Source organism: Oncorhynchus gorbuscha, linkage group LG17 (genome assembly GCF_021184085.1).
Source record: "Oncorhynchus gorbuscha isolate QuinsamMale2020 ecotype Even-year linkage group LG17, OgorEven_v1.0, whole genome shotgun sequence".
Lineage (NCBI taxonomy): Eukaryota > Metazoa > Chordata > Actinopteri > Salmoniformes > Salmonidae > Oncorhynchus > Oncorhynchus gorbuscha.
In genome coordinates, this window is record NC_060189.1 from 45159092 (window position 1) to 45186039 (window position 26948).

At 41.1% G+C, this 26948-nt stretch overlaps 2 protein-coding genes across 3 annotated transcripts in view; one reads left to right on the forward strand and one right to left on the reverse strand.

Moving 5' to 3' along the window:
• LOC124001907 (arfaptin-1-like) overlaps nucleotides 1-18830 on the reverse strand; it is a 37295-nt gene extending 18465 nt beyond the window's left edge. The window contains exons 1-2 of one of the 2 annotated variants that reach the window (XM_046309060.1): nucleotides 18680-18830; nucleotides 10335-10433 (exon numbers count right to left, since the gene is read on the reverse strand). In XM_046309060.1, coding sequence (XP_046165016.1) covers nucleotides 10335-10424 — 90 coding nt within the window. In that variant the 5' untranslated portion in view covers nucleotides 10425-10433; nucleotides 18680-18830. Of the gene's footprint in view, nucleotides 1-10334; nucleotides 10434-15167; nucleotides 15585-18679 lie in introns of those variants that run through there. The other variant, XM_046309059.1, reaches the window with a different exon arrangement.
• Nucleotides 18831-24249: 5419 nt separating this feature from the next.
• Nucleotides 24250-26948, forward strand: part of LOC124001300 (protein FAM193A-like) — a 38593-nt gene continuing 35894 nt past the window's right edge. Inside the window, exons 1-2 of the mRNA XM_046307974.1 lie at nucleotides 24250-24659; nucleotides 26702-26776. Of these exons, the coding sequence (XP_046163930.1) occupies nucleotides 24441-24659; nucleotides 26702-26776 (294 nt within the window). The 5' untranslated portion in view covers nucleotides 24250-24440. The remainder of the gene's footprint in view (nucleotides 24660-26701; nucleotides 26777-26948) is intronic.

A 26948-nucleotide genomic window follows, 5' to 3' on the forward strand; every position in this document is an offset into this window, starting at 1 on the left:
TGTCCAGTGTAAGAGAACCAGTTGCAACCATCAGGCAACACATTGGAATTTACGTTAAAGGGAGATGACAATGAGCATGAATCCTAAACATCATGACAATGTACTATAAATAATATGATTCGTATGAGGACATATTAAAAGGACATCTTCCTTTATTTTTATACTTGGCTCTAGTTTGTCACTTACCCAAAATGTAATTATGGGGCTAGGAGAAAACTATCTACGGGTTTGTTTCAAAATCCACTGCCAACTTAACTTTCGCCACTACTGACAGGGAAAAATAAATAAAAAGTGTAAGCTCAAGCTGCCGATGTTCAGAATGTGTGGCCCAAACACCTCAAACCAAGGAGGTACACTAAGGAATGGTAAACAGTTGAGTGAGCAGAGACTCGAACCCACATTGCCTTGGGGGTGTATGGTCCCAAGTCGGGAGCGTTACTGCTGTGCCAGACTCCGGCAGAGATTTGTAACTATCATTACGAGAAATATAGCATTACTGCTTGCCCCTTATTACATCATATAGCCTAACAAAGTACCGCATTATCCCTAAACATAAATTAGAAAGCAAGACCCCAATGGGGCGATGTTCTGTGTGCTTACAATGGTCACAAAATCTGTACTGTCAGTAACAAAGAAAGGATCGCTGGCATTTGAAAAGCGTGTGACCAATTTTCACAATGTCGGTCTTGACATTTATGCAAATACCATGTACCATCTGTCTGCATTTTCTAATGTGGATTAGTATGACATTCATCAATCAATACAGAATAAACATGGGCCTAGATAGAGAGCGCATTGCCATCTCTGTAGGAATTCTTCAAATGTTTTCTTTAAAGTACATTGTGGACCACCCACCAGTAGCTAAACAGCAGCAACAATACCACATGGACAAGAATAGGCCTATGGTTTGATCCATTACATACGTAGGATTACATGTGTACCGATTAGGCTTGGGTGGTATACCGTATACTCGGGTATTTTGAAATGGCCGCAGGATGTTTTTCAATACATTTTAATATTTGTAGCTACTTCAAGTAAACACTTGCAGTCAACTTGTGCAATACATTAGGAGATGAAGCAGATCGCATTCTTCATTTCACCGGTCGCATTATTTTACCATAGTTCCCCAGAACAGTTGAGCCGGTCACGTTTTTGTTTGTAAATAGTACAATGGGAGAAAGCAGAAGGTGAGTCCAGCTTTGTAATGTCAGGGGTCGCGTTTTATATTGAAAGTCAACTGTTTTTTTGCTTCAATAGAGTGATCAGGGAGATGCAACTATAGTTTTCCTTCACAGAAAATACACTGAACAATTTTTTGAAATGCAGCAAATAAAGATTTTACTGAGAAACAGTTCAAAAGGAAAATCAGTCAAGTGAAATAAATCCATTTGCCTCATTCAGCGCGATCCATCTCATTCACATCAAGTTGATCAGGCTGTAGATTGTGGCATGTGGAATGTTGTCCCACGCCTCTTTAATGATTGTGCAAGGTTGCTGGATATTGGCGGGAACTGGAAAATGCTGTCGTACACATCAATCCAGAGCATCCCAAACATGCTCAATTGGTTACATTGAATAAGACATTATCAGCTTCCAGGGATTGTGTTCAGATCCCTACGACATTATCATGCTGAAACATGAGGTGATGCCGGCGGATGAATGGCACGAAAACAGCTGCAGCATCTCGTCATAGTATCTCTGTGAATTAAAATTGCCATCAATAAAATTCAATTGTGTTTGTGATCCATAGCATGATTTCATCTGGCCAGTACAGTTGAAACCGGGATTTATCTGTGGAGAACACACTTTTCCAGTGTGCATCAAAGGTGAGCATTCGCCCACTGAAGTCGGTTACAACACCGAAATGCAGTCAGGTCAAAACACTGGTGAGGACGATGAGGGTCTGCGGTTGTGAACATACTGCCACATTCTCAAAAACAACATTGGAGGCAGCTTATAGTAGAGAAATTAAAATTCTATTTTCTGTCAAAAGCTGGTGGACATTCCTGCAGTCAGCAAGCCAATTGCATGCTCCCTCAATTTGAGACATGTGTGACAAAATTGCACATTTTAGAGTGGCCTTTTATTGTCCCCAGCACAAGGTAGTCATGCTATTTAAACAGCTTCTTGTTATGCCACACCTGTCAGGTGGATGGAATATCTTGGCAACAGAGAAATTCTCACTAATAGGAATGTAAACAAATGTGCACAAAATTTAGCAGGCTTTTGTGCTTAATAAAAATCAGGGATGTTCTATTTCATTTCATGAAACATTGGACAAACTTTACATGATGTGTTTATATATTTGTTCAGTCGTACACATTCGGAAGAGAATAGCTGCATTGTCATCAGAAGTGCAACGCTATTAGGCTGGCAGCCACACGAGTAAATTCGCTTATTTTTAATGTTGATCATGAAAAGAATGTAGCCAGCTACATTTCCTAATGTTTCACTTAAAGTTAATCTTGAATTTTACTGGAGAAATGTAGGTTAGCTACACCAAGAATAGTACTGAAGAAAAGCGCTGTCTGCTTGTAGAATGCCCATGTGTGAATTCGCATCTGAGTGGAGAAGTACAACTGAAGAACAAAATTAGGTGTTTACAAAACGCAGCAAGAAATATATGGGTTTGATTTGAAATCAAGAATTCTGCATTAACTATTAAGTTAACGCAACCCCTAAAGTTTATCTCAGTGAGTTACTGAATTATGGGGAATCATATTGTGCAATGTTCGCAAAGTTTGAGAAGTCAAAAGCCCTTTGGATGAGTTCTGTACAGCTACCACTGCTATCTTTTGATATCCTTGTTTTTTCTACTGTGTTTTTCTGTTCTCAGCCGGTCTGCTCCTCCCCCATATTCTCAGAGGAGAACAGGCAGGCCCTTTTCCCTAGCGACTCCAGACAGACACAGCGTGTATACATGCTGCTTTAAAAGCAGTACTGTTATTCCTTCAGACAAAAATGCGTCAAAACTTTGTTCCTTTGCATAATGTTTCTCTTTCACATGCACTTGTAAATGTCCAAACTCACAGTATATAGGAAGGAGCTACCGAATGGTATGCATAACTTTGTAATACCCTTGTTAAAACCAAGTACAGAGTTTATATGTTATAATGAATTGGTATGAGATTTTTTTAAATGATCGAATTGCTCCTGAATTGTAATGTTGTTAATGCATTTCTTTTGAAGAAATAATTATTTTATGTACAAGTGAATAGGTTGGTTTACTTTTAAGTAACATTTTTGACAATAAAAGGTAGCTTGTTAAGCTGAGGCCAATGGGAGACTTGACCTGGTTAACAGGAGGCCCGGGGGAAAAAAGACATTACGATAAAAATAGAACAAAACCCATACCTAATGGGGTTTGAAGGGAAATACTGATTTTATTTTAAGAGTTATTATTATTTTGTTAAGACAGACTTAGAGACTGAAGCTACCGTTTCATTGTGGAGATATGACAGCCTAGAAGTTAGTATTGTGCGAGACCAGGAGAGAATTGCTTGTGGAAGATTAACAAGTTCATGTTTCCATGGGATATCTGTTGCTGCTAAGGAGTACTGTCTGCATTGATAGCTGTGCTTGCTGTGGATATTGTGAGGACACATGCATGGAATTGCTATACTTCGCTGAGGAAATATCTATGAGTAGTGAGTAACCACAACGGTGGGGGTGCTTCGGGACTTTATGTACATTTTTTTTTCTCCAACGCGCGCCAACAGGTTAAAGCACGCTTGCAAGTAATTTGGACAAGGGTTGTGCACGGCTCATTGGGGTTTATTTTTAAAGTCCTTTTTTATTTATAAAGTCCTTTTTACATCAGCAAATGTCAAAGTACTGTACAGAAACCCAGCCTAATACCCCAAACAGCAAGCAATGCAGATGTCGAAGCACTGTGGCTAGGAAAAACTCCCTAGAAAGGCTGGAAACTACGAAGAAACCTTGAGAGGAACCAGGCTCTGAGGGGTGGCCAGTCCTCTTCTGGCTGTGCCGGGAGGAGATTATAACAAAAATCTAATCGGACCCTAGCCAGTCAATTACGATCCTCTCGGGTATATCCTGCCATAGGACCTGTGGCACACCAAGAGGGACTGGGATGACCAAGTGGAACGATGGATCTGTTGGGAAACAGTTGTCGGAGCTCTCTAAAGGCCAGATGTCAAGGTGTTATATGCCAGCCTGTGCTGACCAACTGTGTTCCAGCTTGGAACTGCATGTGTTCTGTGACGCATCAGAACACGCTTATAGGGCGGTTTCTTATCTCCGAGTGGAGGATAAGGCAGGCCACACCCATGTCTCCTTTGTCATGCTTAGGTCCAGGGTCGCACACAATAATGGGTTGTCAATGCCCAGGCTGGAACTCAGCGCTGCCCTTTCCGGAGCCCGGCTGGCCTCCACCTTACCAATCCAAAGGGTCATCTACTGGAATGAGTCAACCAGTCCTGCAGGTATAAGGTGTCCGTCGGAACTCGCATTGCGGAAATCCAAGACCTAACAGAAGTCAATCACTGGAGGTATGTTGACAGTGTAAATCCTGCTGATGACATCACTTGTGATAAAACCCTTAAGGAACTGGCTGGAGCTTGGGACCACCATTCTTGTCCCAACCAGAGAACGAGTGGCCGACAGCACCCAGGCCTGTGGTCCCTCCGAAACCAACTGAAGCTCATGAGTTAAGGAAGTCCCGCCCAATGCTACAGCATCTCTACGGAGCCAACAGCACTCCCTGACCCAGCACAATCCGAAACACTGCAGGATGTGATCGCCGCCACAAACCAGACCTCAGATGGGGTGGCATCCATACCCACTTCCCTTGCTGCAGACACTACTCCTACAGTATGCACAAGCAGTCAGCTTCCCTGCGGAACTAAAAGCTCTGAAAGCTGGTAGGGAAGTGGCTAAGGACAGCAGTCTTCTCTCACAGCTACCTGCTAATAGCCATAATGGCACTGTACAACGTGAAAGAGTATTTTCCAGTAAACAACCATGTGTTCACCTTTATTAGACAACTTTGTTCCATAATTTCTGTAATTCAGTGATATTTATTCCCATAGCAATTCGTTATGGATCCATAACTAAATAGGCATTTTGAAAAAGTATTTTTAACAATTTTTAAAGAAAGCATAAAGATGCCATATTTAGTTACATTGTTTTAGTTTGAACGTGCAGACTGGCACAAAGAACAGTGGGGACGTTTCCCTAGTCAGCACCATCATTAGTGCAATGCCCCTTAAAGTGTTGCTCTGTGCTACCCAGTGTGGCGGGGTGGGGGTCCACCCCCCATGGGCTAGGTCAGTCTTCTGTGCGCAGCTCTGAGGCTCATCCTGTGCCCCCTGCCCTCATGTCTTGAACCTCCACGCTTTCAGTGGATATAGCTGGAGAACTGCAAAGCAATCCCATTGTGCACCACAATGGGATATTGTCCTGCTAATAACAGGGTTAATAATATATATCGGTGAGAATATCCATGGGGCTTTTATATAATTCTAAATTAATAAATCAACGCTTTGTTTAAAAAATATATATATTGGAGATGATTTAATTTTAAAATAACATAAAATGAGCGAGAAAAGGGCCATTCTTGAACATGGGGTGAGACATTGTTACTAATTTGTAAATAAAGCCAGTTTGTTATTTATAATGATTTATTTCTGTTTTTAGAGGGAGAGAAACCAAAAACCTAGAGTCATCTCATGGGTCTCCCAGTCAAGGCCGGCACGGGTACTGAACCAGCATCTATAGCAACACAGCTTGCACTGCTATGAAGCGTCTTAGACCGTTGCGCCACTCAGGCGCTGTACAACGTGACTGGTTGGGAGTGGGCTACAGTAAGAGCAAAAGAATCCTATCAAAATAAAATAAATTATCAGTTTCTATTTAGGTTTATGTCACCCATTTATTTTCAGTTAGAGACACTAAGACCCAAAAGCATGATCAGTGCTCTAACTCCACCGTGCGCTGGTCTGGAGCAATGAAGTGGTGATGCAGGGTACCATACTAAACCACAAATGACCTAAGTCCCACAGCATAATCACAAAACTTTTAGTGGAGCAACCACTGTGTGTGAAAGCTATAAACCAATCCACCTGTAAGAAAATATTCCTGCAAGTTATACAAATATTGATTAAGTGTGTTTGGGAACAGTACTGGGTGAATTGTAGGAGAGTTGTGTGAGTGTGGAAATAAGATATAGAAATGTGCATAATAAGACAAATGAAATTTGGATAATACGCTTTGAGATAATGTTATCTTGGGGTTCTGTCCATCACAGAATATCTCTGGGTGGTATTGAGAGAGGGGTGTTATTTTAGAAAGTAGAGGCAAGTCTATAATTTCTGGAAGTCTAGAGAACGTGAAGAGCATTATTCCTGTGACCAGCAAGGCTGTGTCCGGAAACTTTCATGGGGGTTTTCCCGCTAGGAGATTTCTGAGCCAATGAATTGGTTGATGTGAGTACCTAAGAATTTCTAACATTATTTTTGGATTATGTGAAGATATGAAAATATGATGAATTGTATGTGTGCATAATCGATTACTAGAGGATTGATAAAGTAATACTGGGAATATAAGACGCAACTTAAACAACCCATACGTAGACGTACGTAGGTATTGGACTGGTCCCTGTAATGGAGCATTTGACAAAAATGAGATTTAAGCGTTATTAAACGGTCTACAAAGTCTGGGCAATTGTCTCAGAAACTGATTGGAGTGTGTCCACTTTTGGTTAACTTTCCCTAACGATTTAACTATAACACACTTTTTCGAATTTCTCCGTTCTGGTACTACATTTGAAATAAAACAGCCCTTAAGGCCTGAATATTGGTTTTGTTTTCTTCCCAGTATGAGAGGAGTTGCTATATTTACTGAATAAACCTTTTTCCATTAAGTTAGAGCGAATTATGATGGAATCTCAACGTAACTTATGTCATACAAAGCCGAAGGTATCCATCATACTAATTATCATTGCAGGATGAATGTGAGGTAGTAAAGTAATTCAAATGTGTTGCATGAGAAAACAATCTGGTTATATTAAAAAGGGGACATACGTAAATGCTAACAAAATAACTTTTTGGTCAGTGTGGTATGTTTAACCTTTATTTACAATGACAGCCTACCCTGGCCAAATCCGGACAACGCTGGGCCAATTGTGTGCCGCCCTATGGGACTCCCAATCACGGTCAGATTGCACTGAGATGCAGTGCCTTAGACCGCTACATCCATGTGTTAACTATTTAACTGTACAGGAATGTTTAAAAAGGATGCAAAAAATGTTAAATATCGTTTGCATGATATCGTTATCGTTTTTTTGGCAGGGCAAATATCGGATATCGGCCAAAAATGTCATGTCGATGCAACACAACTGACAACCAATTATCCTCCTCAGAGAGTGGAGGAGAATACCTGCTGCCTGATCCTAATTAATACAACTACAATCATGTAGCTACAGTGGCAAGCTATATGACATTAAATCCTTTATTGAATAATTGTATGGCACTAGGAATGGGGTTAAGACTATCTTTGACAAATAGGCCTAGACTATAATTGCTGGGGAGATAATTTGGTAACCCTTTACTTGACACCCAGTGTCATGGTCATAACCATGTCATATGTCATGACAGCTGATATTATGACAAGTTATACGGTCATGACCCCTATATTTAGTGTTGTGACATATATTGCGTTATTTTATGGTGGGTTATGACACCTGCATAAGTGTCAAACCACACATTTATTCAAATTATATATTTTTTCAGCCAAGAAGTTTCCTTTGGTTTGAAAGTTTATATTTTAAATCCTTTGTTGTTGTAATGAACTCTTTACGGTCATGTTTTTTCACCATTTTTTTAATAACTTACAGAATATATACTTTATGATACGGTCATGAAGCATTATGACCATCCTGTCATTTTACTTGGACTAAGAAAATACCCTAACAATGTCAAGAAGCATTATGACCAATCAATCATATAAGCCAGATAAGCCTATCACATACATGTCTTTAAATCAGTCATTAGTCAAAAAGAGGGCGTCTTGTCCTGCTCCTGAAATCTGCTCTTGCATTCATCAGCAACAGCGCATTGGGGTAGGTGCATGTCTGACATCAATGTGTGCGCAATATCATTTATAATTTTATAACATAAACATAGTCATTCCAAAAATGTTGAGAATGACACAAATATTAATTTCCACAAAGTTTGCTGCTTCAGTGTCTTTAGATATTTTTGTCAGATGTTACAATGGAATACTGAAGTATAATTACAAGCATTTCATACATTTCAAAGGCTTTTATTAACAATTACATGAAGTTGATGCAAAGAGTCAATATTTGCAGTGTTGGTCCTTCTTTTTCAAGACCTCTGCAATCCGCCCTGGCATGATGTCAATTAACTTCTGGGCCACATCCTGACTGATGGCAGCCCATTCATGCATAATCAATGCTTGGAGTTTGTCAGAATTTGTGGGGTTTTGTTTGTCCACCCGTCTCTTGAGGATTGACCACACGTTCTCATTGGGATTAAGGTCTAGGGAGCTTCCTGGCCATGGACCCAAAATATCGATGTTTTGTTCCCCGAGCCACTTTTGCCTTATGGCAAGGTGCTCCATCATGCTGGAAAAAGCTTTGTTCGTCACCAAAGTGTTCCAGGATGGTTGGGAGAAGTTGCTCTCGGAGGATGTGTTAGTACCATTCTTTTTTCATGGCTGTGTTCTTAGGAAAAATTGTGAGTGAGCCCACTCCCTTGGATGAGAAGCAACCCCACACATGAACGGTCTCAGGATGCTTTACTGTTGGCATGACACAGGACTGATGGTAGTGCTCACCTCGTCGTCTCCGGACAAGCTTTTTTCCGGATGCCCATAACAATTGGAAGGGGATTCAATCAGAGAAAAATACTTTACTCCAGTCCTTAGCAGTCCAATCCCTGTACCCTTTGCAGAATATCAGGTCTGTCCCTGATGTTTTTCCTGGAGAGAAGTGGCTTCTTTGCTGCCCTTCTTGACACCAGGCCATCCTCCAAAAGTCTTCGCCTCACCGTGCGTGCAGATGCACTCACACCTGCCAGCTGCCATTCCTGAGCAAGCTCTGTACTGGTGGTGCCCCAATCCCGCAGCTGAATCAACTTTAGGAGACGGTCCTGGCGCTTGCTGGACTTGCTTGGGCGCCCTGAAACCTTCTTCACAACAATTGAACCGCTCTCCTTGAAGTTCTTGATTATCTGATAAATGGTTGATTTAGGTGCAATCTTACTGGCAGCAATATCTTTGCCTGTGAAGCCCCTTTTGTGCAAAGCAATGCTGGCAGCACATGTATCCTTGCAGGTAACCATGGTTGACAGAGGAAGAACAATGATTCCAAGCACCAGCCTCCTTTTGAAGCGTCCAGTCTGTTATTCGAACTCAATCATCATGACAGAGTGATCTCCAGCCTTGTCCTCGTCAACACTCACACCGGTGTTAACGAGAGAATCACTGACATGATGTCAGCTTGTCCTTTTGTGGCAGGGCTGAAATGCAGTGGAAATGTTTTTTTGGGGTTTCAGTTCATTTGCATGGCAAAGAGGGACTTTGAAATTAATCTAATCATTCTTCATAACATTCTGGAGTATTGCCATCATACAAACTGAGGCAGCAGACTTTGAAAATTAATATTTGTGTCATTCTCAAAAATTTGGCCACGACTGTACGTACTGTTGATACTTAGGCTATGGTGTAAATGTAATGGTTTGCCTTGTATGGTAGCTTTTGTGGGTTTTGACAATCATGTAGGCGTCATAACCAGCAATAAAATATCACAATATACCATATGTCACAGCAGGTCCAAATATATGCGTTATGAACATATGACTATGGCGCTGGGTGTCAAGGTATTTCTTGCCCAATTTATCCATCATTACATTTGTGGATTTTTTATTTTTAACAAGAGCAATGGAAGCCAAGCCATCTGTGCTTTACGAATGACTATAGAAATTATGCCAGTCAGTGCAGGGCTATTCATTATGTGGAGGCTGGTGTGGCTCTGACTTGGGCAAACTGCTGATTTCGACATGTTCCAGGAAGTAAAATGAACTCCTTTTGTAAAGCTTGGCTGTAAGCTCTAGTAGCATTGTGTATCCACTTGCCCAATCGAGCAATGCATTGTCCCACTGGCTCTGATTGCAAAGTTGCTTAAGCCTAGCTATTCATTCTGTCCTCGTTATTATCTCGCAATAATGTGGTTCCCTTCCAAATAAAAAAAACTCATGTGCAAACTCAGTTTTGAGAAGCAGTGCGTGCATGTAATTATGTGTAGTGTGGTGAGTGAGTGCAGTGCCAAAGGGGATGCTCTTTCCAGCCTTTACCCTGAACACATCCTCGTGGCTCTCCTCCAAGTCTCCATTGCTGGTGACCGATATCTCTGCGGCAGGGCTCCTGTGGACCTCCTCATCCATAGTGCTGTCCTGCAATCACAAACAGATATGGTAAGATATTAAACAGTGTTTCATACATTGCATGAGACTTCGCTCAATTTCCTCTTCCAAGTGTGCACGAGTGAAGCTGTAGGCCTATGCTTTTAACCTAAAGTTTGTCTATAAGTAGATGGCTCTCAAAAGAATTTGATAACTCTGGGCTGCCATCTTGTGGTCACTGCAACCAGAAATGATGAACAATACTGCAGGATGTTATCTCAATGTATTAGGATGGTTTTTAAAACAGTCTCAAGCGGAGTTAATGCATAAAAGGAGATCAGTCAACCTTCAGAGAATTACACAAGTTACCTCACATGCAAGCTCACCTGACCACGTCATAGAACAAGAATAATAGGAAAACATCAAATGTTTTTTAGAGCACTGAGAAGGATGGAGAGAAGGGGTTTAGTGAGGAAACGGGGGACGAGGTCAGTTTAGAGGACAGTTTATGGCCCACATCACTTAATTTCCTGCCTAACAATAAAGATGTAATGTTTTCAGAGAAGGAGACTCCACCCAAATTGGGGTGTAATACACACACACATACAGGTGGAGATTGGTTTGTCTTATGCGGCTGTATGACCCAGTGGGTGAATAAACTTGGTTTGAGCGTGATTAAACGTCTGAGTTTAACTATGTTTATTTAGAACCTAACAACCAAATTAACCATTTCTAATCTACATAAATAGAACTGGAATCAACACATGATCCTTCAGTTGTTCCAAAGATCCAACCATTCTCCATGGCAATGCTTTCACGTGGGCCTCTCCAAGACCATTCCAGGTCTCCCATAGTTATCAGGGCAAAATAAATCCAACCATGTCCTGTAGTCCTTTAGGATTAGACGTTGTGTTATGACTGAAGAACAGATTCTCAAATTGCCTCATTATCTCAGACAAAGCAGAACTATCTGGGTCAAGCAGAGTTATTGTACTGCTTCATGACTCCATGGAATCTGGGCAAGGCAAATTCAACAAACACAAGGGTGAAGCCGCTGTCAGTAAATATACAAAAAAATATGTCCACATACCAGACCAAACAAAAGTTCCAGTTGTCAAAACAGATAGGGCTAAATGTCTGGTATGATATTGTTAAGAGAGTCAAAGGGCACCCCATCAAGCCATTTAGATACTTCAGTCACATGTCGTCACCCATAGGGAGAATATGTAGGACTGTGAAAAGCAGCACATTCACACCTTTTCCCACAGAACCACGCTGACTGTCTGAGTCACTGTCTGAAAAGGCTAAAAATATAGATGGGCGTACTTGCTAAAGCAGCAACACCAACCCTGTTCATGCAGCAGGAATTGTGTTGGTCAATTAAGCATTAATCTGTGTGTTTAAATGCTTTGCTTAAAGCATGGGTCAAGGACAGCTACAATTTTAAATAACTATTCATTGAAACACTTCAAAGATTCATAAATTCCAAATTATCTATTAGGAAATAAAAAAGTATCATTAGGCTATAGTCTGTAGGTAGAAAACCTTGTGACATTGTCATCATTGACCCATAAGGAATTACTGGAACGGTGGTTAATAATTTGATGCCGGCTATAAATGTTAATAGCATAGGCAGCTGTATTACGTCAGTAAGTCAGGCGTTGACACATTAACTTAAAACACGACCATAACTTCCTCTAGCAAGTTGGACACAGTAGAATGGTGTTCACACATCACACTTTAAAAAAGCCTGGATGACAAAAACGTAGCATTTTTAGGGCCAGGATACCCAACTTGGCATAGCTACGGTGGAAGGCTAACACTTTTATAGCACCCAGTTAGTATAAAGCTAAGTCATAGCAGCTATATTATCTATAGGAGGTTGGCACTTGGCATGGTCCCTTGTCATTGTCAAGGGTTTATCATTACTTGGAAATACCAAAGTCGAACATGAACTCCACCCCTCAGTTGCCTTGGACTTTTGTCTAAATAATGCAGATAGCCACTAGATAACTAGCCAAGAAAGGCTAGCACTAGCGTAAATGCTCCATTCACAGACCATGCTTACGAGATCAAGCAGTGCTAATGCTAACATCAAAATGAGAGGATGAGCCAAGCCCTTAAGAAGATTTAAAATGGCATCACAGAGTGAGCCAAAATCAACCGGCGAAAGGGACAGGTCTGCTTCATTGGAACCAGATGAGATCAAGTTCATGAACCAAGAGTAGGCTATCTGGAGGATACACATACAATTTGTTGCTGCCTAAATATGACTTATTTCACATGCCACACAAATGGGAAAATACACTATAAACAAGCACAAACACAGAGCACTGCTTTGTTTATGTGTTTGTCATTTGGTATGTGCATGAGTACATTAACCGCTCCAGAAGACAAAACCTAATAAAAACAAATCATATTTTGGAAGCTCATCCGGGGAAGAAGTTAGCCAGTATACTTTCTCCTTATTCCGTTGCATTAGGACAAAGCATAGGTCCTAATGCATTTCCAATAGTTCAATATGATTTAGTGTATGAAGATATTCTCTGTCATTGGACTTGTTTTAAACATTGCCAAAAACCAGCTCCATAAGAAACAACGAGCTTCGTGAAATTATTTGGACTGCTTTGGCAGCGGAGTGTGCCAAAGGTGCAGAGAGAACCAGGTATCAGATAACACACAATGTGAATATTTAAAAAGGCCACAAGACGCCCACATTCAGGCAGGCAACAGAGACAGCCACAGGTAGACTTGTCTAACTGTTGAGGTAGATAAGACAGGCTCCCATCCATCTCATCTTCCCAGAGTACGAGTTTTAACAAGCCAAATATAGCAGTACCAATTCCCGAAGAACAAAAACTGGTTACAAGACACAGAAATGGTTCTACGGTACTGAAAGGGTGAACATGTGGGCAAGGTTTGGCATATCAGAGGCAGAGCTCAGGCCCCTGGAGTTCAGTAGCCTGGAAACTAGCTGACAAGTTGGGGGAGGGAAGGATAACAACAGCAGCCTCCTGATCAGCTGAACTGAGGGAGGAAACCAAGGCTCACTTCTTAAAGAGCAGGGCAGAACGTAAGGCAACCGGGGCTTACTAGTGAGACGGGTAAAGTGATTGCATAGTATGTGACGACTTCACGCAGCCCATTACAGAAATCAAGTGCATAAACTATAGCCTTTCTATCAAAAAAAGAGGCAGTTATTATGAAGGCATGACACTTCCAGAGGGCATCACCACCTGAAGCACACTCCATTATGATGCACAATTACTCATTTGACGTTGGCAACGACCCAAGTGAATCTGCATCGAACTAACAGCTTGGAGTGGTTGAATACAGCAGCAGGGGATCTGACATTGACTGGGAACATTGAGGTAGCTGTGCAAATCACTCTGCCTACAGCAATTACCCAGCCATGTGACAGGCCTATCCAATTCAGGGTGCTGTATCCACACACACAGGAAACACTGGGTGGGATTCTTATACACCGCTCGCGTGCGTTGCAAAATAAATGTAGAAATCTATGTTATTCAATTAGTGCACCCACACTGCTCGCGCACGCCAATGAGCGTCTGTGTTGCCAAGGGCTAAAATAGAACTCCTTTCTATTTCTGGCACAGATCACACTGCAAGTCCTGCCTCTCCCATCTCCTCGTTGGTTATAACCAAGTGGGTGATTGAAAGACGAACTGTGTTGCCAGTCGGTGTAGTAATACTATGAATGTTTAGATGGCAATCACCATATATGTTCAAAGATGGAAAAAGCCTGGAAGGAGGAGAGATGACTAGAAACGATTCGATTGACCATTTTATCTGTGGATTAATTGTCGGAGAAGAGGTCCTTGTGCATTTCAGGTAAAATAACTCAATGTTTCTATCCCAGGACAAATTAGCTAGCAACAGCAAGCTAGCTAAAAAGACAAATTAGCTAGCAAGTGCAAGCTAACATGCTAAATTGCCATAAAGGTTTAATGCTTTTCGACCTGTTCCCAAATTAATGTAATTGGTTCAGAGATTGTTTTGATATTTTGACCTGCATGTCGTCATCGCGTTTGGTGTAGGGGGACAAAATAAATGTATGCACGATGGCGTACGCGTGCAGCCGGTTTGGGTTCCGTGTTACAATTGCTGGGATCAGTCACACGTACAGGCCACATCATGGCTAGGATGGAACAATTGTGTCACTACTGCATAAAGGTGGCTGCTGGTATGCTGAGAGTCGAATGCAAACATAACATCACGGCATGTACCTGTAAACACAACTCAATTAAAGTTAATCAATTAAAATACTAATTTAATTAAACAATTGTGTTGGCATTAGAATGCATGCAGGGGAATTCACAGGAAGCATAGGCCATCACCAGCATTTTCACTGGTGCTACCAGACACCACAGGACAACAACTAACCAGGAAGTATACCTTGTAAAACTAAGATGGTTACGGAAAATTTAAACCAACAACACAAATGCACTAGCCCAAACATCTACTAGAGTTCCACCAAACAGACAAATTTGAAACGTAAGGGGAAAGCACCAACAAAAAAAGGGATCAACAATTAAAGGAAATTGAAAATCAATAATTATTGATTCAGAGCATTAACTCAAGTTCATGTTGTATTTTGTTAAGGAATGGTTCATAAGCTATATCAGCATTGGATATCATAAAAATAACAATATCCTGAACTATGGTGTAATGCTATCCATGTTTTTGTGACATATAGCAACATGAACCAGAGTGCTGGAATTAATGATTCCTAGAGCTGTTCTCTGCATTGAAGATAAATGTCACCTTTGTATGAGCATCTTCATTTTTCTTTTGTTCCTTTGGTGTATCATTATCAGTAGTCACTGTATGGCAATTTTCCCTTTTAGCACCGGCATTGTCAGAATGTGCATTGCCACTAGTGTTTGGAACATCATCATCATGCTCAGCATTCACACTGGTTTGTGTAATTTTGTTGCTCTGAATATTGTCATTTTGAACATCACTGTCGTTTTCTGCTCTGTCATCATGAGGCACTTCATCATTGTTCAGTACATAGTCAGTACAATCAAAGCTGTGAGCATCCTCCTTGCTCTCTCTTCGAATGTCCTCAGTATTCTCAGCCTCCAAAGATGAACCCATTTGCATGTCCTGGGCTGGAGCCTTCCTGGACTCAGACTCAACACTGACATTCCTGAAAACAAACATAGGAGGGCATGAATAGGTCCCTGCCAGCCACCACATTTAATAACGTAGAGGGCATCGATCCAGGCAGCTGCATTGCAGGCAAACACCTCACGACGGAAGATAACCGTGCATGCACGGTTATCCTTTCAAGTTATTGATTTGCTGGGGAAAATAATGTAGCCTAAACTCATGGCACGCTTGCTTGTCCGGTGATTATGTTTTACTAAGATTTAACAAGGAGTAAATAAGTGTGACGATATTACACAGGCTGACTATTGTTAAGAAAAAATACTCTGACTAATTTTAAATGCAACTCCAAAGAGTGGCATAAAGAACCTGGGCCACTATTCCAAAGAGACAAATGTCAATGCACATTCTTTCATTCAGTGGCAATTAACAAAATTGGGGGATAGCTATGCTGCTGGATAGGCTAGTTCATCATCACACAATCATTGTTTTTGCAGGGATCTTGACCAATGTCTGCAGGTGCGATTCCAGGCAAAAGCGACATAAGTGTTCGCTTAGGGCCCCCAGCTGCCAGTGGGCCCAGATTGATTTTGTTAGTCATTTTCACTCAGATATCACAACATGGCATAAGTCATTACAAAATGCATATAATTGTAGGAAATTACCTTTAAAATGCAAAAATGTCTTTCCACCCCATTGGAAAAAGTTTCAGAATTGCAGGAAATTAGCTGTAGAACTGCAAATGCAAAACTGGTTATAAAATTGCAATGTTCTCTCCACCAGACCCCATCGCAAAATGTGTAGAATTGCAGGTCACGAACTTTTAAAACTAAAATGTCTCTCTTCCGTCAAGAGGAAGGACACTAAAATGTTTTGAGGTGCAGGGCCCCTCAGCCAAATCTCATTTAGGGCCCCCAAATGGCTAGAGCCAGCCCTGCATGTCTGGAGATGGAGGGAGGAAGCATCCACTCTGACATTCAAGAAAACTTGAAGGACTAGAGGGTCTTGCCAATCATTTTCTATAACAACTTGATGACTGTTAAACATAATCTCTCTTCCTGGTGGAGGAAATTAAGTAATTTGAACCTTAGGTGCACTTGTAGTATACAAAATATTAGGAACACCTGCTCTTTCCATGACAGACTGACAAAGCCATGATTCCTTATTGATTTCACTTGTTAAATCCACTTCAAATCAGTGTCGATAAAGGCGAGGAGACAGGTTAAAGAAGGATTTTTAAGACTTGAGAAAATGATTGTGTATGTGTGCCATTCAGAGAGTGAATGGGCAAGACAAATTATTTAAGTGCCTCGAGAGGGTGTCAAGAACTGCAACAAGGCTGGGTTTTTCAGGCTCAACAGTTTCCCGTGTGTATTAGGAATAGTCCACCACCCAAAAGACTTCCAGCCAACTTGTAGGAAGCATTGGAGTCAACATGGGCGAGCATCCCTGTGGAACGCTTTCGACACCTTGTAGAGTCCATGCCCTGACAGATTAAGGCTGTTCTGAGGACAAAAGGGGGTCAACTCAATATTAGGTAGGTGTTCCAAAATGTTTTGTACACTCAGTGTTTAGGCCTACTAATCTATGACTTTGAACATTCCTGCTTTGTAGGCAAACATAATTGTTCTTTCTGATCTCCTGGTAATACCACAAAACTGTGGCTCCAACTATAAAACAGTGCTTCCTGTAGATAACCAGATATTAGACCATATACACGTTATGTAAAACAATAAAAAATAAAGTTTAAGGTGACAATTTTTTAAACCATTTAGACCTCTGAACAGAGAACAATATACTCTTCCTCAACATTTTACTCATGACATTGAAGTAACGTTTTACTTTAAAATGAGGGTGCTGATGAATCCTGTTAAGTGAAGGAAGCGATTGGCATGATGACATATACATATATCCAAATGAGGGGATGAGGAAAACTTTTGGTAACAGCTGGTTATGTTGGATATCAATCAGTCAAATGTATTTATAAAGCCCTTCTTACATCAGCTGATGTCACAAAGTGTTGTACAGAAACCCAGCCTAAAACCCCAAACAATGCAGGTGTAGAAGCATGGATGTAGTTGTTATTTGGCTATTTAAAATCAACCAATTCAAGCGTGATCAGAATTGATGTAAATGACATTTCATGTTGAACACTTTATTCCATAACAGGGGGCGTCGTTGACCTAAATGTCTGACTTTAGTGGTATATGTAGGCCTATATAGAGAATAATGAAAGCAACAGGGACATTTCGTTTCGTATGGCCCGTTTCCCCGGGTGGGGGGAGAGTTTTGGGAATCTCCACTGGAGTGTCTAAAAACATACAAACTGTGCCATGCAAAACCTGCCGGACTAAATGTCATAATGGACACGTAAACGGTAGTCAGGTCAGTAGTTTGCCATCTTAAAAAAAGAGGACATGCTAATTAGTACCCATCTATAACGTTCTAATTTATCGAATGAAAATAAAACTATTGGCTAACTTTTAATTTTAAATGATTGCGAGCTGGCTTCACTGCTTACCCTAGCGTTGCATTCTTAGAAAGCAACACTCACTTTGGATTTAAAATAGTAACTAACCGCTACATAGCGAACGTTATAATATTTCTTAGTTAACTAAAAACATTAAACGTAGCTGGCTAGATAGCAGGTACAGAAAGAGTTGCCTGTTAGCTGTAACGTTACTGTTAACTATGAATGACAATGTCGACACGGTCAGTCAGAAGAACGTAACTAACATGTTGCTTAACGTTGGCGGTGCCACTTTCTGCATTTGTCCAGCTGAGTACAATCACCAAACGCGGAAACTAGCGGTGACACGAGAGCTAACTTTTTAGAACTAGTCACGGTAACGTTACCTACCTAACGTTACTAGCTTTCTACACACAAATGTCATTGGTAGTCCCATAGGACGGCGCACAATTGGCCCAGGGTCGTCCGAGTTTAGGGAGGGTTTGGCCAGGTAGGCCGTCATTGTAAAGAACAATTGTTCTTAAATTAACTGACTTGCCTAGTTAAATAAAGGTTCAATAAAAAAGCTAGTTAAGTCACATGACACGGTCATAGACCGTCACTGCTAGCTAAAGCTAGTTAGCTAAACTTAGCTAGTTAGCTAGCTTGACTGCTTGTTGTGCTGAAAAACTCAAATATGCAACTGATAATGTACCTGCAGCTTTTGTCCGGACCTTTATCTCTGTCTTTCTTGGTGCAAAACGTTCCACTCCCGGGATTTGTGAAGAAAATACAGCTAGTTTACTACTTACTCACTCTATAAAATGTAAATCAGCGCCCATTGGTTCCCTGGTGCCCCTGGCGTGTGTGAAGCTACCCATAATAAGGACGTCAGTGGAATTTGCGGTTCGTATTCAAAATAAAAGTTCCCCACTGAAACTGATCCAAACGGATACAAATAGTGGAATATTACTAGATCATGCGAAACAAGGTTGGAATGTTGTTATATAACTTAACAAATAAATACAATACATAATTAACTTGACAAACAGTAAACAAAAAAACAACAGTTCAAATAGCACTGTGTATGTATTAGACTGCATACTTGCATTAGGGGCGTACATACACTGAGTGTATAAAACATTAGGAGCACCTTCCTAATATTGAGTTCCATCCCCTTTCGCTCTCAGAACAGCTTCAATTCATCAGGAATGGACTCTACAACGTGTCAATAGTGTTCCATGGGGATGCTGACCCATGTTGATTCCAATGCTTCCCACAGTTGTGTCAAGTTGTCTGGTTGTCCTTTTGGTGGTGGACCATTCTTGATTCACACAGGAAACTGTTGAGCGTGAAAAACCCAGCAGCATTGCAGTTTTTGACACACTCTAGCTGGTGCACCTGGCACCTACTACCATACCCATTTCAAAGGCATTTAAATATTTTGTCTTTCCCATTCACTCCTCTGAATGGCACACATACACAATCCATGTTTCAATTGTTATCCAATACACACAATTGAATGACTGGTGAGGTGATTTCCCACAGTCAAAGTCCTGCAATAAGAGCTATGATGATAATATTTGTGTAAATTATTTGGAAATGTAATCTGTGCGTGTCACTGTGTAGGCTGATACCCAATACAGTGCATTCGGAAAGTATTCAGACCCCATGAACTTTTCCAAACTTTAAAAAAAAGTTACAGCCTTAATCTAAAAAAAATATATCCTAATCTATCTTCACACAACACCCCATAATTACAAAGTGAAAACAGGATTTTAGAAATGTTTCAAAACTATTAAAAGTAAAAAAACAGAAACACCTTATTTACATTGCATAAGTATTCAGACCCTTTGCTATGAGACTCCAAATTGAGCTCAGGTGAATACTGTTTCCATTAATCATCCTTGAGATGTTTCAACAACTTGATTGGAGTCCATTTGTGGTAAATTCAATTGATTAGACATGATTTGGAAAGGCACACAAATCGAATCAAAATAAAATGTTATTGGTCACATACACGTGATTAGCAGATGTTATTGTGGGTGTAGCGAAATGCTTGTGTTTCTAGCAACGACAGTGCAGTAATATCTAACAATTTCCCAACATATACCCAATACACACAAATCTAAGTAAGGAATGGAATGAATAATATATACATATATGAACGAGCAATGTCAGAGCGGCATAGAGTAGAATAGTATAGAATACACTATATACATATGAGATGAGTAATGCAAGATATGTAAACAGTAAACATTAACGTGACTAGTGTTCCATTTATTAAAGTGGCCAGTCTATGTATATAGGCAGCAGCCTCTATGTGCTAGTGATGGCTATTTATCACCTGTCTATATTAGGTCCCACAGTTGACTGTGCATGACAGAGCAAAAACCAAGCCGTTGTGGTGACCGAGAACCCAATGTTCACTCTGACAAAGCTCCAGAGTTCCTCTGTGGAGATGGGAGAACCTTCCAAAAGGACAACCATCTCTGCGGCACTCCACCAATCAGGCCTTTATGGTAGAGTGGTCAAACAGAAGCCTCTCCTCAATACAAGGCACAAGACAACCCGCTTGGAGTTTGCCAAAACTATAGACCATGAGAAACAAGATTCCCTGGTCTGATAAAATTAGAGATTGATGAGTTTCATTTGGCAACTTTTATTTTTAAGTAGTCCAGCAAATTCCACTATTGTGGATCATCCTTGTTGTGGCTAGTTTCACACAGGTGTTTCTTCATTAGGTTTTATGTTGGCACAAAGTCACAATGTCAAAATTGACAACAGAAATGTGTTTTTGGACTTAATTTAAGGTTATGGCATAAGGTCAGCAGTGTGGTTATGGTTACGGTTACGGTTAGGGTTAGGGTTAAAATCGCATTTTAAGAAGATAAATTGTAGAAATTGGCGTGTTTTATGACTTTGTGGCAATAGAAGCTAGTGTCAACCCTGTTTGAGCTCAGACCAGACCCAGAAAAGGACAATGTGGCCCCGTCCAAAGTTACCCTCGTATAGGGCCAACCAGGAAGGATTATAACCCCACCCACTTCGCCAAAGCACAGCCCCCACACCACCAAAGGGATATCAACAGACTACTAACTTACTACCATCAGTACCATCTGGAGCAATAGTGATTCTTTTGAAGGTCTATGTCCCTAGAAATAGAAAATGTGTCCTACTATTTCAGCAGTGGTAGCTCTCTGTGTGTTATCACTCTTTCTTTCATCCCTCCATCCCATTCATTTTTCACATAGGATTTTACCCTAGGACAAATGATGGCAGTAGAGAACAAGTTATTACACATTCATTCATCATATATCATAGGAAAGCTTATGTTCGTGGCAACTAACCTTTTGACCTTTGACCTTCAGGCTACATATCAGAAATTGCATATATAAATTGCTTTCAAAAATAAACAGCTAATACTTTTATAAAAATCTTTGTTTTTCAACCATTAAGAACAAAAAAGGTAGCCCTATTACATCCGCTGAGTCTAATTACAAAACTGTAATGAAGCCATTGCCCTGCACATTTTAAATGGCTTTTCAAAATAGGATTGAAATGAAAAATGTGATTTGGGAAATTTCAAGCAATGACTAGTTGCATTTGTGAGAGGGAAGTCTGTAATAAATGTGTTTTTCCAGCGAACAGCACAAGAAAGCCTCTACACAGGGCAATGAGATGGACTATATTGATATTATATATGACTTAATAAAAGTTAACAATGTTATTTGGGTAAGAGTCAATTCAACAGAATAAATACAAATACTAGATTTTAATTGGACAGTTACTTTAAGACATACATTATATTAGGACCATTTAGACTGAAGTACTGAACTTGATTTCTATTATTTTTGCAGAGCTTTGGGCAGGCCAGGCTGGTGGACCCCAACCCCTCTGTAAGTCATTGTCATGTCAGTGAGGAAACTGAAAAAATACACACCTAAAATGTCTGCATGTCTGTCTGTTTGACAATATGTAACAATAACTAACTGTCAAATTAAAATCTAGTATTTGTATTTATTTATTCTGTTGAATTTACTCTTACCCAAATAACGTTGTTAACTTTTATTAAGTCATATATAATATCAATATAGTCCACCACCAAGTGCATATTTCAAAGTATATGTGCACCCAAGGAAAGAAAGCTAAGAGCAATTGAATTGTCTCTCTCTCTCTTTCTACAGGTCTGTAAGATGTAAGGATGCACCCCTGTCAAGCTAAGGCAGCGGGAAGAGCAGGCTGCTGCTGAAGCTGCACCAACTGCTGGAAAATACTCAAATCAAGGTTTTGAATGGATGAAGGACATATAGTGCCAAGTATTCAGCCCCCTTGACTTTTTCAAAATTTTGTTAGGTTACAGCCTTATTCTACAATGTATTAAATCGTTTTTTCCCTCATCAATCTACACACAAGACCCCATAATGGCAAAGCAAAAACATGTTTTAGAATTTTTGCTAATTCATTAAAAAAATAAGAAATATAACATTTACATAAGTATTCAGACCCGTTACTCAGTACTTTGTTGAAGTGCCTTTGACAGCGATTACAGCCTTAAGTCTTCTTGGGTATGACGCTACAAGTTTGGCACACCTGTATTTGGGGAGTTTTTCCCATTCTTCTCTGCAGATCCTCTCAAGCTCTGTCAGGGTGGATTTGGAGCGTAGCTGCACAGCTATTCTCAGGTCTCTCCAGAGATGTTAGATTGGGTTCAAGTTCGGCCTCTGGCTGGGCCACTGCGTTCTCTTGGCTGTTTGTTTAGGGTCATTGTCCTGTAGGAAGACAAATCTTCTGCCCCAGTCTGAGGTCCTGTGTGGTCTGGAGCAGGTATTCATCAAGGATCTCTCTGTACATTGCTCTGCTCATCATTGCCTCGATCTTGACTAGTCTGCCAGTCCCTGCCACTGAAAAACATCACCACAGCCATAATTCACCGTATGGATGGTGCCAGGTTTCCTCCAGACGTAATGCTTGGCATTCAGGCTAAAGAGTTTAATCTTGGTTTCATCATACCAGAGAATTTTGTTTCTCATGGTCTAGTTTTGGCAAACTCCAAGTGGGCTGTCATGTGCTTTTCACTGAGGATGGCTGCCATCTGGCCACTCTACCACAAAGGCCTGATTGGTGAAGTGCTGTGGAGATGGTTGTCCTTCTGGAAGGTTCTACCATATCCACAGAGGAACTCTAGACGAAGGCTCTTCTCCCCCGATTGCTCAGTTTGGCCGGGTGGCCAGCTCTAGGAAGAGTCTTGGTGGTTCTAAACTTCTTCCATTAAAGATTGATGGAGGCCACTGTGTTCTTGGGTACCTTCAATGCTGCAGACATTTTTTGGTACCCTTCCCCAGATTTGTATATTTTTATTTTACCTTTATTTTACTAGGCAAGTCCGTTAAGAACAAATTCTTATTTTCAATGACGGCCTAGGAACAGTAGGTTAACTGCCTGTTCAGGGGCAGAATGACAGATTTGTACCTTGTCAGCTTGGGGGTTTGAACTTGCAACCTTCCAGTTACTAGTCCAACGCTCTAACCACTAGGCTACCTGCCGGGCGGCATGTCTCGGTGCTCTACTATCCTTCGACCTCGTGGCTTGGTTTTTGAAGACAGATGACAGTGCTTTTCCAAATCATGTCCAATCAATTTAATTTACCACAGGAGGACTACAGACCAGTGGGCCTAGCATGTCAGTGAGGAAACTGAACCAGGAAGGAGGGTCTGAAAGAGGGGGCGGGGAGAGATGACGAGTAAGATCTACTGCTCAGTGCTCACCACCAGAGATATCCAGGATACTCATGAGAAAGTGTAGAAAGAGAAAGCTGAGATGTAGGTAAGAGCTTTAGGATGCAGAAGATCTTAGGCGCGCCTCCAAGCAGACCAAGGCTGAGAACGCAAGGGCAGAGACGGAGAAAGCTGCCCTCCAGGAAATTATTCACACACTTAAAGAAGATGAACAAGGATATTAACGGTGAAGCCAAGTTAATGCAATGAACAATCTGTCATGACCTAGTACAGATCACTTGACTGAAATGATAAATACTTGCCCACTACCCCTTGAGGACACATAATTGCATATATCTGTAGCATACAAATTGCCACTTGTATTGATGAACTGGAGTGGTTATGAATGGGATCATGAATGGTCACTTCTGGTGTTTCTTCCGACTGGGGATGCAGTCAGAAAACCAGTCTGCCATTATCCATCTCCCCAGCACTAACGAAAAAAAAACATCATTTCCCATGAATCCTCAAAGACAGAGGGGGGAACGTACTGTTGCAACGCAAGCTCGAGCAGCCAATTCCTGTCCAGTGGCCATATTGAAATCTCAAGTCTATCAGGACTCTAAAGGTACTGGGTTGGCTGTCTAAGTGGAAGTCTTTAAAATATCGTATTTTTATAACAGAGTGATTTGAGCCAGACATTCCACCTGAGACTCTGCCTGTACTGAACGGCAAGTTGTCTCTGACTTTTGTGGGAAAATGAGTCCAACCGATGCTAAACGAGGAGCTAAACGCAGGAAGAACAAGCGGGGCGGTGGCAGCAGTAGCACTGTCTGCAGTACCAGTGGCAAGGCCGGGGTTTCAGCCACGGCCTTGAGTCCTCAAGCCACGGCAACACCCGTGTCTACTATGGGCTTTCGGACACCAGGGAGCTCTGGAAATGGGAACATGGTCTCTATAACAGGCCTGAACGGAGAGGTGAGAATATACAGTCGACGTATTGAACACTGACGTTAGAGATCGCGTTTACACATAATCGAGACATTTGAGGCCTGACATTCTTCAGTAACGTTAGCTAAGCCACTGAGGTAGCTAGTTAGTAAGACGTTAACTCGGGAAATGGCAACCCGACGTTGACAACAGCCAACAAGTTCGTTTAGTTGGCTAACCACGTTAGTAAACTTTCCAGATAAGGTTACATGTTAGCTACTTGCTCAACTTGAACATAAACTAGCCTGGCTGACGTTTCTAGCCATCTTGTTCTAGCTACTCGACAACCACAATGTTGACAGCCCGAAAATAGCATAATTTGCTTACTCCACAGTCGTTATCTTATTAGCTTATTAGCTAACTGTTCGCAACGTTGTGTGAGTGGATGTTTGTTACTTGCTAGATGGATAACTTAGTTTACACGCTAGATAGTTAGCTAACGTTAGCTATGACCAAGCTGACCATCGACACTGCACTGTGCCCTTAAACTAAATTGTCTCTAGTAACTGACTAGCAACTAGTTACAGAATGCAGCTAGCTAACAATTTGGCATCAATTTGTACAGCCAGTTGGCCTTCCATTTCTTGTCTGATGTTTTCATATTCACAATTTTAGCAGGAGTAGTGGCTCGCCAGACTAACGTTACAGGAAGTCTCAGTCGAGTCTGTCAGTGTCATCTGCTAAGTAACAGCCCTATAGTTTGTTTACTCGAACCAATTATTTCATAGGTAGGTCATTACTAGTTAGGTCGTCCGCTGCGTTTAGAGACACAATAATAACGTGTAAGACAACTGCAAGACTACTGTCACACAGCCAAGCCAGCCAAATAACTTCCACAACCACGATCCTGCAATGTACCTATGGCATAGCTAACATAACAACATTACATACTTTGCTGTGAAATGGCATATTGAGTGTCTTGCTTTACTCTCTCGGTTTCTTACCACCTCTCCATATATTGTAGCTATGCCTTGTCTGTCTCTATATCACAACAGTAGCCAGGGAAACAACATCCACTAATCACCAAAGACTAGGCCTATCATGTGTACCTCACATTGGCTACTACTAGGTTTACCATCTTTAGGGCTGAAGAACTTTCTCATATGATGAGCCAATATTCTCAAACAAGTCCATAATGCAGACTTGTTAATAACTTGCATACCTAGTCACTGTCTAAGCAAATCCAAGGAAAGTCTGATTTGAGCTAAATGCAACGTATTGCACTCATTCAAAGATTGAGTTTCATTAGAATAACTAGCCTATATGCCAGACATTCTCTCCATCATACACATTCAGTAGGCCCCATCTCTTGCAGGACCAGTTATTGGTCAAATTATTAATCTTGATGGTTGTGTACTCAAGGAAAGAGAAAGACAGCTGCCAAGAGATGCTGGCTCGTGTACTTACTTTACATGGCATCTGCTACCTGTCTTGGGAAGGTCCCACTCAGTCCCACTTAAGACAAACAAAGCAGCTAGGCCAGGCTACCTATTGTGGAAGGAATTTGCATAGATCTGCTCAGCATTTACACTAGTCAGGACTATTATTTTCATCTAAGAAGTAATATAGTTTTCCTCATAACCTTTTGTTTACCTCATCAATGTGTTCTGATTAATTCTTCAGATGTTTACACAATCTTTGCATAGTGCATACATACACTGCATTTGATCTATCAATTCCAAATCGAGACTACCCTCCACATATGTAAAGATCAGCTGTTGAAGACAGAAACAGCAGGTGACCTTGCTGGCCTCGTCAATATACTGCTGCGCTGAGCATTAATATGAAACGTAATATCTGCATATGTTCCTTGCAATTTAGCCAGGACACATCAACTGCTTTGTGTTTTATTTGTAATTCAAATAACATAATTCGAAGACAAACCTTAATTGTGTGTGGCCAAGTAGCCCCCAGCCAGGTCAAGTGCTAACATGCTTCAGATAGCCTTGTAATTGACGCTTGGCATCGGTGCTAATGAGAGGGGTGACTCCGGAGGTGTTGGTTCATGTCGGGCCCTTTGTGTCCTCCAGGTCCCTATGAACGGTAACGTTACACCACAATTTTCGGAGGGGCCGGTGAATTCCGACTTCTCTGGAGTCCTTCAGGTAATACATCACTCACTGTCTCCGCAGCTACTCCTGTTAGGCCTACGGTAACATAGATCAGCATCAGTTTATCTGCTGTGAGTATCACTGTCTGTGTGAACTGAAAAGCCCCGGGGTGGCGTTCAGTAGGCACAAAATGTATGAAAAAAATGGAAATGGCCCATCCTAAACT